Source organism: Lynx canadensis, chromosome X, assembly GCF_007474595.2.
Source record: "Lynx canadensis isolate LIC74 chromosome X, mLynCan4.pri.v2, whole genome shotgun sequence".
NCBI lineage: Eukaryota > Metazoa > Chordata > Mammalia > Carnivora > Felidae > Lynx > Lynx canadensis.
The window spans coordinates 1,377,374-1,388,025 of NC_044321.2; the positions used below are offsets into that span (position 1 = coordinate 1,377,374).

At 49.7% G+C, this 10,652-nt stretch overlaps 1 protein-coding gene across 1 annotated transcript in view; it reads right to left on the reverse strand.

Annotated features, from left to right (window-relative positions):
- The window catches only part of MXRA5 (matrix remodeling associated 5), a 29,395-nt gene extending 20,115 nt beyond the window's left edge, over positions 1–9,280 (reverse strand). Inside the window, exons 1-4 of the mRNA XM_030306417.2 lie at positions 9,220–9,280; positions 6,755–6,973; positions 1,302–1,431; positions 683–1,073 (exon numbers count right to left, since the gene is read on the reverse strand). Of these exons, the coding sequence (XP_030162277.1) occupies positions 683–1,073; positions 1,302–1,431; positions 6,755–6,945 (712 nt within the window). The 5' untranslated portion in view covers positions 6,946–6,973; positions 9,220–9,280. The remainder of the gene's footprint in view (positions 1–682; positions 1,074–1,301; positions 1,432–6,754; positions 6,974–9,219) is intronic.
- Between the last annotated feature and the right edge of the window lie 1,372 nt (positions 9,281–10,652).

The window sequence follows — 10,652 nt, forward strand, 5'->3', positions numbered from 1 at the left end:
TTGAGCGTCCGACTTCGGCCCAGGTCATGATCTCGTGGTTCGTGGGTTCGAGCCTCACGTCGGGCTCTGTGCTGACGGCTCGGAGCCTGGAGCCTGCTTCGGGTTCTGTATCTCCCTCTCTCTCTCTCTGCCCCTCCCCCGTTCATCCTCTCTTTCTTCCTCCCCCTCCCCCCCCCCATCAAAATAAATAAACTTAAAAAAATCTACTTTCTTGCAACTTCTGCACAGCCCTCCTGTTTTTTGTTCTCTGGATCAGTGCAGAACATCCCTGTCACCCATTCTCAAGAGAGACGTGTCACAGCCACTGCCAGCCTTCCCTTTCCCGAGCATCTTTGAACACCTCTTCATATAACAGGGATGCAGAGAAAGTCCCACATGTCGCCGTAACCCAGGGCTGCATGGAACACTCCAGATATTCAGTTTAGGACAACCATAGTCAACCATATAAAACTGAAAGATCATTGCCTCACAATTCCCTGAAGGAGACAGCCGTGAGAATTATGGAACCGAAGTGCCTTAGCATCTACGCTGTAACCCTTTACACGGGAAGCTTCCTGCCGTGCTGATTTGGTGATGTTCTCTTCACAAGACCAAGCCATGGCACAACGCTGGACGACATAAGCTCTCCAGAAGGGTGGGCACCGTGCAGGTGGGAGCCACATTTGCCGTGCTCTCCTCTTACCTTTGGATCTGGCGTCCCATTCCAGAAACCCCTTCATCTTGCAGTCACACGACCACGGATTCCCATGCAGGTAAAGATTCTCCAGAAGAGGCATGTTCTGAAGCATCCCCGTGGGGAGAGTCGTAATCATGTTGTCCGCTAGGTAGAGGTGTCTGATGGTGGAGAGTCTGAAATAATCCAGAAACGTGAACGTGGAGAACGTGCCAGGGTGTAGCTGCTGCAACTTGTTTCCTTCCAAGTGCAGCAGCCTTAGGGAGGTTAGGCCATTGAAAGCTTGTGGGTGGATGAATTCGATCTTGTTGTGGTCAATGTGCACCCTCGTCAAGCTCCACAGCCCCTGCAGGGTCTGAGCCGTGATCACACGCAGCTTATTGTAGCTGAACTTGAAAACCTACAAAGGCAGGGGCGCAGTGGAAAAGCCTGTTTATAATAGACAAAGCCACAAGCAGGGACAGAAATCAGAACAAAGGGCAGAGAGGTAAGGACATTAAGCTGGTTTTTAACGGAAAGAAAAAATCGGCAATTTTATTAATCGTTGGGGAGCAGTATGTCGTTTCCCCTTACTCGTTAACGGTCGTAGAAGCTGCAATTCCTGATGCTCGTAAAAGCCCGGGTTTACCTGGAGAGAGCTGAGGTCTCTTAAAGCCCCGTCGGGGATGCTGGGGATGTCGTTGCCATGAATCATAAGCAGCTCCAACTTGCTCAGTCCCGCAAATGAGGTTTCTGACAAAGCCTGTATACTATTAAATCTAAAAAAAAACAAAAAACAGAAGAAGAAGAAGAGTTGGAATAAGAAACAGTGAATACTGAAGCCCCATCTGGGAAAGATTCAGCAGTCTGCCCAGGAACCATTTACCCAATGTTGAGTCTGAGGTGTACTGGTGCCATTTCCTGCTTTGTATCCTTGTCCGTTTCTAGGGTCAAAAGGAAAATGACCTACTCTTACTGGCCTTCACTCGGTTCAGGAATATTCGCTGGATATTTTGACTAAGAATGTGCTAATGCAGCTAGAGGTGATTTCAGGGACACAAGTAGGATTTAGAGTCTAAAGGAAGCTGGTCCAATGGCCCCTTGTTGGAAACGTCCAATGGAAAGTGTGCATAATGATGGATGACACATGGGTCATTGAATGCAAAGAACGAGCATCGATGCCAAGGAACAGGCAGCTTGGGAAGGAGCTTTGCATCATGTAATGACAGGAGGAGGTACTCCAGGCTAGGAAGGACCAAATTAAAGAACGAAGACTAACACCAGCACTCTGTTTCACCAGGACCAGTGGCCATTTCTGATAGATTCTCCAAATTAATTGTAAACATTTTGGTCTCTTCTGGTTTTCGTGTCGCGTCAACATTGGTAAAGATGTTTTCTTGGCCAGTTTGAAAATTCTTCATCTCCGGGACGCCTGGGTGACTCAGTCGGTTGAGGGTCCGACTTCGGCTCAGGTCATGATCTCACAACGTGTGGGTTTGAGCTCAGAGCCTGGAGCCGGCTTTGGATTCTGTGTCTTCCTCTCTCTCTGCCCCTCCCCTGCTCACGCTTTGCCTGTCTCTCTCTCAACAGTAAACAAACATGACAAAACTTTTTTAAAAAAGAAAATTCCTCATTGCTACCTTACTGATGGCACAAGGGAATCCCCAGAGTCAATGCCTAGAGAAGGCATTCTAAAATGAGTGAAGAATTCTGTATTGGAGGGCAGTTGCTTTGTGCCACTCCTTCTGCTGAAATACAACACATGTAGCCTGACATTATTTATGACTTCCCCATAGCACCTAAATAAAAGGAAATAGATGTGTAAGACAGTGAAGGTGAAATGCTCATAGCTAAATACAACAGACAACGCCAATTTCTTTCCTTTTTAAAAATAAGTTTTTAACGATTATTTAATTTGGGAGAGAGAGAGAGCATGCGAGCGGGGCAGGGGGCAGAGAGAGCGAGAGAGAGAGAAAGAATCCCCAAGCAGGCTCCGCACAGCCAACACAGGGCCCGACTTGGGGCTTGAACTCACGAACCGTGAGATCATGACCGGAGTCAAAATCAAGAGTCAGACGTTTAACTGACTGAGCCACCCGGGTGCCCCATTCTTATAAACACATATGTGCCCAAACCCTGATTTCGAAGTCAAGATCTGGCTAATGACTCCTCTAAGAGCCAGCCTGAGGAAGCATCACTTTTCAGCTATAAATTCCAGGAAAAATAACCTCCAACAGCAAAACCACTCAGCTTGATCGCTTGGACGTCTACAAAGAACGACTTTAAACACTGCACTGTTTTATAAGACCAACTTAGGCAAAGGAAACACTCGATGCAATGAAATGTATCCTGTCTCGTTAAGAAAACGCAATAGGGCTTTGAAGTGGTGCACGGGTAAAATACAGTACAAAGTAATCATGGCTGCTGTTTGCATTTAACTCACAGAGTCAACGGACAATTACATAGAAAGGCTCCCCCTTCTGGATTGGACAGCATGGATATTGGACACTGTCCAGAGAACCGTTTGGGCATCACAGCTGAGTGGGGATGTGTTAGTGGCATCCAGTGGGTAGAGACCACGGGTGCTGATGAACGTCCCACAATGCACAGGATGGCCGCCCACAAAGAATGGCTCAGCCCTTAATATCAAGAGTGTTGAGATTTGGAAACTGCCCAAGCGGAAGAGACGCTGCCTGTTGGTCTATCTATCCATCCACCCATTATCTATGTATGTATGCATGTATCTATCTATCTACCTACCTATCTATTCACCCATGCATCCACCCATCCATCCATCATCTATCTACCTATCCATCATTCCATCAATCCATCCATCTTCTACCTATCCATCCGTCATCTATCTATCTATCTATCTATTCATCCATCCATTAACCCATTCACCTGTTCATCCATCATCTACCTATCCATTGATCCATCCACCCATCATCTATCTACCTATCTATCCATCCATCCATCCATCTATTGATCCATGTATCATGTATCTATTATCTATCTATTATCATATATATCTATATACCTATCCATATATATATATATATATATATATATATATAATCTATCTATCTATGGTAGTTGTTCAAGGCCTGCATCGGGCTCTGTGCCGACCGCTCAAGAGCCAAGAGCCTGCTTTGGATTCTGGGTCTCCCTCTCTCTCTCTCTGCCCTTCCCCTGCTCATGCTCTGTCTCTCTGTCTGTCTCTCTGTCTCTCTAAAATAAATAAATAAATACAAACATTTAAAATATACTTGGAAAGTAGTTTTTGAAAAAGCTCTGGGGCTGTGTCCAAACAGGAAACAGCAGATCTCTGTTTCAGTGCCGACTCAACACCCTGAAAAAACATCTGTGCGGGAATGGGAGAGTTCAGTAGCGTTTTGCCAACAATCCCTCATTCCTTGAGGGCATGCTGCTCCTTCCAGACGGCGAAAACACAAATCAGACCCTGAGTCCCGTCTGTATTAGACATCGCCCTTGGTTCTTCCTTCCCCCCGTCAACAAACCGCACAATGACGCTAACATCATCTCCTTGCAGACTGATTTCCCGAGACAGTGCTGGGATAGAAGATTGATTTAGTGGGCACCGGGCTGGCTCAGGCGGTTAAGTGTCACATTCTTGATTTTGGCTCAGGTTCATGATCTCCTATTTCGTGGGCTCGAGCCCTGCTACTGAGCTCCACGCTGACACCATGGAGCCTGCTTGGAATTCTCTCTCTCTCTGCCCCTCCCTGATCATGTGTGCACTCTCTCAAAAGAAATACATAAACATTTTTGAAAAAGAGTGATTTGAAAAGGTGGCATGTAGATTCCTATGACCAAGTTAGCCGGGCGGAACTTACACACTTGCGTGCAGTGAAGCCATATTTTAGCTGTTTTGTTTTTTTCTTTAATATTACAGAAAACACCCGAAAATATTATTGCCACCAACAGGGAAAGGAAGGATCTCAGTATCTATGTACTGCTCCAGTGGCAAAGCTTTTGGGACCCAGTCATTTATAGTCTTTACCATACAAAGTCAGCTTAAAATGGGGCACCTGGGTGGCTCAGTCCATTAAGCATCTGGGTCTTGATTCTGGGCTCAGGTGGTGATCTCACGGTTCATGAGTTCAAGCCCCACGTCAGTCTCTGTGCTGACAGTGTGGAGCCTGCTTGGGATTCTGTCTCTCTCTCTCTCTCTCTGTCTTTCAGAATAAAGAAAGTTAAACAAATAAAGTTGGTTAAAATGAAGCCACCAGAAACTATGTTCCAGCTGAGAAGCTAGGTTTCACATGTACAAAATACTTCACTGTAAAGAGGAGTAGGGGACAAAAGCCGCGGAAATCGTAACTGAGATAAACGCAGCCTGACAGGTTGTAGCTCAGTGCTGTTGTCTGTACAAAGCCACCGTGTAGCTCACCGTGTGGGAGGAGGCCTGCGGCATCTTCCCTGCCCTGTTTTCCCACCCCACAGCCCAGAGCCCCAGTATACAGCAGGCGGCACATGCATGCCTTCTAGGCAGGAGCACAGCAGAAACCTGTCGTCCTGCTGGTCACTGTCACGCTTTCTAGGGGGCTGCACGATGCCCTGTGGGACGCCACGTCCTACTGTGTGCACGGCCAGGGGGTCGGGCTGGAGGAACCAGGGGGCTAATCACAGCCGGTGGGACCACAGGCTGAGAAAGACAGCAACGGTGCGGAGACAGGGCCATCCTGCACATCAGGACACGCGAGAGAGGAAAGAAATCACAGGTAAAGTCTGTTTTCCTTTCTACAAAGCACGGCTCATCCTATCCGGATTCAAATCAATGGTACCTGCTGTTCCCTTTCTGTCTCCCACTTGCCAAATGGTAAGGCTGTAGGGGGGCGGGGCGGTGGGGCCTGGGTGGCTCAGTCAGTTAAGCATCTGACTTGGGCTCAGGTCATGATCTCACGGTTCATGGGATCGAGCCCCGCGTGGGGGCTCTGTGCTGACAGCTCAGAGCCTGGAACCTACTTTGGAACCTGTGTCTCGTCTCTCCCTGCCCTTCTCCCCGACTCGTGCTCTCTCTCTCAAGAATAAATTTTAAAACAAAATTTAACAAAAAGTTAACCCCCTCTTCTGGCAAAGCCAAACTATTTCCCCTACTTAGTTATCATGATTCTGGTTGGATTTTCAGATACTCAAATCATAAGGTCTCTCAAGATCTTACTGAGAAAATTACTCAATGGTCTACTGCCTTCGATTAGGGAACTTTCTATCTTACTGTCTTAACTTTTCATTCTCCTTTTCTGCTACAGGACTTTACAAATACAAGATTTTTTTTTTAAGCTTCTGCTATAAGATGCCAAGCGCATTTACAATTATTTGTTCATTGGCCATTGCGTTTCACTTAAAACATCCCGTCTGTGGCTAGTCACCAAAGCCTAAGTTATTTTTGTTGTTTTGTAGTTGGTAGAAAATAGCTTACATTTTTTTGTTGAGTAAGTCCAAATAATTGTTTATTATTTAATTTGCACATGAGTACCTGCAATTTAAGGCAACTAATATTTATGTATACAAAGCTTTTATGCACATGAAACGATATTTTAAAATACAAAAATATATGTCTCCACATAAATCTATATAAATATAAATCTATACGCATGTAAATCTACCTGAAATGCTGCATAAAACCTCTCATAAAAAATATTCATATTTTAAATAGGTAAAAACTACAAGGACTTTATATTCCCCCAAGAGCACAAGTGCATCATGCAGATAACTTACAGAATGTCGGAGAAGTCCAACTGATTTTTAAGTTATTTTTAGCAGTTTCTGAAGTCTATTGAAGTAATGTTTATATATTTATGTGTGTATCAGACACATTTGTATCTACTCTACGGTAGGCAATTGTTATCAAGGGAAATCTGTCAATACATTGAAGTTATCCAGGATGCCTGGTTATTAAATCATATGATAGCGTTCCAGTTGACGGATAAATTCATATAATCGCCCCCAAAGGATTGCATTTACAGAGAGTCGTACGCATTGACAGTTTTGTAAATGCACGTACATGTGTGAAAAAACAAAAACAAAAACAAACACGCAACGAAAGAGGCTGAAATTGTTCAGTAAGAATGTGGTACAAACCCCAGATTGATTCTTTCCACATGTTTAGAGATGCCGGCGGGCACAGAAGCCAGGGACCGAAATGTGCAGTGGACCTCGCTGGGGACGTAGCAGGCGCACGGGTGAGGGCAGGCGAGCGCGGCTGGTGGATGACCCCAGAGCAGAATCAGCACCACGGACAGGGCTGGCCACCGCGCCCGGGATGATGGCATCTTGTCCTGATTCGTTATCCCTGGACACCTGTCGTGGGACCACAGAAGGAGAGCCGTTTATTGTCAGGTAGCGCGTGCATGTGCAGCGAACGTTCTTCGAATTGTGCAAGATGGTTTGGGGCTTCCCAAGACATCACCGCATGGTGTCCTTCACTGACACAAGATATTCGGGCCAAGAGACTCGAAACTTATTTTCCTGATCTTTCCCCGCGATCTGGAACCATTATTTCGAAGGTCATCTCAATTCCTGACTTTGAAGCTCCCATTTGGAAATCTGACGCTGTGACGAGCGACGGTATGGAATGGATGGAGACCAGACACACAAAAATATACGTACATGTGTGTTCGTATATACAAATGTACAGATATTCGTGTGTATATTTGCTTATCCATATAGAGAGAGGAGAGATATACTGGTGTTTCTATAATAATAAAGTAACTGATTGAAGTAACTATAATATATAGTTTTATGTATATAGTAACATAATATATATTATAATATTCTTATAATAATAAAGTATCTGATTAAAGTAACTATAACATATAGTTATATATATAGTAATATATATTATGTTTCTATAATAATAAAGTAACTGATTAAAGTAACTATAATATATACTTTTATATATATAGTAATATATACCATAATATTCCTATAATAATAAAGTATCTGATTAACGTCACTATAATATATAGTTATATATACAGCAATATATATATATTATGTTTCTATAATAATAAAGTAACTGATTAAAGTAACTATAATATATACTTTATATATATACCAATATAATATATATTACTATAATGTTTCTATAATAATAAAGTAACTGATTAAAGTCTCCGCCTCCAATGTTCATTCCGAGCCATTATATATTGTACATATTTGACTGAAAATAAACTTCTCAACAAGGTCGTTATTAAGAGTATACCCTTCTTTGAATGACATTCCTTGAGGTGTTCCATATGTCCTCTTACAGTGTTTAAAGGGTGCGCGCTCACTGAAGCAAAATGTATTCCACTACATGTGGGTGCGTGCGCTATAGGGGAAGAAGTTGGTGAAATCCGACATCAGATAAAGAGGAAAGGAATTGACCCATAAAACATGTGCAAAGAAACACGATCAGTGAGGCCATGCGCGCAAACATGGAAATGCGCGGATATTTCAAGCAACAGTTTAGAATATGCGTGGTTATTTATTATTATTATTATTATTATTATTATTTGGTCCATGCTTTGCTCATCGTTAATCATGTTATGTGTTTCTCACTTCTTGCAACGACTTTATTTAAAAATAATAATACACGTGTAAAGTGCGCAAAAGACACGCGCGTGCTCTGGGAAGGTGAGAGCTGCGGGCAACACGCTCTGATCCGCTCGCTCAGGCTAGGAATCCGGAGCTGTTGGTCCTTTAAACAACCTCGAGATAGACACCTTCTTCGGCCCGAGCGCGTCCTCTCTTGCAGCCTTTCCAGAGGAGGGGCTCAGCCTCCTGCAGCCTCCCCCGCCGACCGCGCCCGGAACGCGCGCTGTGCCCGCGGGCCACCCGGGCCCCCGCGCGCCGACGCCTTCTGTAAAGCCTCGGCTCTGGCCGGGTCGTCCCCGGAGACCGAGAGCGCGCGCCCCAGGGAAGCCCGGACCTGGCGCCGCGCGCGGGGAGGCGCCCTGGGCCGGAGCCGCCGGAGCCGCCGGAGCCGCCGGGGCCGCCCCGGGGAGTGGGGGGAGGGGAGGCTGGCCCCCGCCGCACCAGCTGGCCAGCTTCCAGCGCCGCTGTAAGGAAAATACGGGGTTTCCCGGAACGCGGCTCGGGTGGCCTTGCGGGGACCCGCGCGACAGGCGCCGTCCCTCCCGGGCGAAGACTTGTCCGGCTTCCGTGCAGCTCAGCCGCCAGCGGGCCGAGGGTCACCCACATTCCAGAGTTCGAGCAGGAGGCGGGGGGACTCTAGCGCCCTCCGGGGAGGCCCCGCGGCTCTGCTGTCCCCTCCCACGCCAGGAGGGCTCGGGTTCCCTCGGGGGTCCCACGGGCGCCTCCCTGGAGAGCAGGGATGGGTAGGCGCGAGGTGGCCCGGGAAGGGAGCGGAGAGGTTAAGGCGACGGGGATCCTCCCGCCAGATTCAGCCTGTCTGTCCTTCCCAAAAGGCCCCGCAAGCCCCTGGCCCAGTGGCCTGTGCGCCCTCGTCCTCGCCCCCACCCTTGGCCGACCCCCAACTGCCCCCGCGCAGCAGACCCCGCGCCCCCTTCCCCGCGGGCGCCCAGGCCGCCCTCGGTCCTCACCTGTCCTCCGGAAGCCGCGACACACGGGAGCGGGGCGCCCTGACTCACCGCCGGGGGTCCGCCGGGGCCATGCCCTTCCCGGGCCGGGGGCGAGGCGGCGAGGCTTCCCAGCTCGGCGCGGCGAGCCGGCGCCCTTTTATTCGCGTCGCCGAGAGGCTTCCCCGAGTCCACGCCTCGGCCCACCCCCACCCTGCCCTGCCCCACCCCGGGGAGACGGGGCGCGGGCCCGAGCCCAGGGACCCTGGCCGCGCGCGCTGCGCTCAGCCCTCCTCGCGCCTCTTCATCGCGCCTCGCCCGCTGCGGCTGCGGGAGCGGCCGGGGCCCAGCGCGCAGCGGCTTTGGGACCGAGTCCCGCCGGTCCCGGAGCCAGGCCGGGGACTAGGGGCCGGGGGCGCGCCGGGGCGCCGAGCGGGGCTGCCAAACGGCCGCCTTTCCTTCCGGGGAAGGGACAAGGCGCGCGCTTTGCACCCCTCCGCGCGGGCCGGAGTTTGCTCTGGCGGCTTCCCCCGAACCCGTGTGCGGGCGGGAGCCCCCTCCGGCAGGCCCGGCTGCAACGTGAGACCCGCAGCCACGCCCTCCCGCCTCTCCGGTGGCTCCTGGACGCCCGCCTCTCCCGACCGCCAGACTCGGCCTGCCCGGAAGGTGGGAGCGCGCTCCTCCCGCCCCCACGAGCGGCCTGCGGGGGGCAGGGCGGGGGCGGGGAGCCGCGGGGAGCCTCGGTGCCGGCTGCGGGAAGCTGGGGGCCACCTGGGGAGGGGGCGCGACAGCACGGCTGGAGAGCGCCGTGCGTCCAGGAGCCAGATGGGGACGCAGGAGAAGGGCACCCAGCTTCCAGAAGGAATGAGGGCCCGAGAAAGTTAGGAAGGGGTCAGGTGAGGACATTCCGCGCAGAGACACCCCCCCCCAAGACCCCGGAAGAAAGGACAGAGCTTCTGTGAAGAGAGAAAAGGACTAGGTGTCCAAAGGCCAAGATTCAGGAAAAGAACATTCCAGAGGTCCTGATAGAGCCTTTGCAAGGCCGGCCGTGAGACGGGGAGTCGTAGGACGCGGCCGCAAAGGAGCCCGGCGTTCCGTTGCTTCTGGTGCCTGGAGTCCGGGCTGCCTCGGTTTCTCCCAAGAAAGACACGTGGGTTCCTCCGCGTCCCTTGTCCATGGTGGTATCCACAAGGTAGGTCATCAGTAGACGCTGGTTCATAAGTGGCTTGATTCGCTTCCTCTGTAGCTTTACTTTTCAGTAGTAAGTGCAGACCTATTTGGTGGGACTCGTTCTATGAATTTATAAAAATCTTGTCCCCACAACATCTTCTCATGTTTGTTAATGGCATTGCCATCGTCTACTGAGCTGAACTGGAAACTCACATCGTTCTGCCCGTGTGCCTCTCTGGGGGGACCTCACAGTCACCGGGTCGCCCAGTCTGGGGCATCCTGGCTCC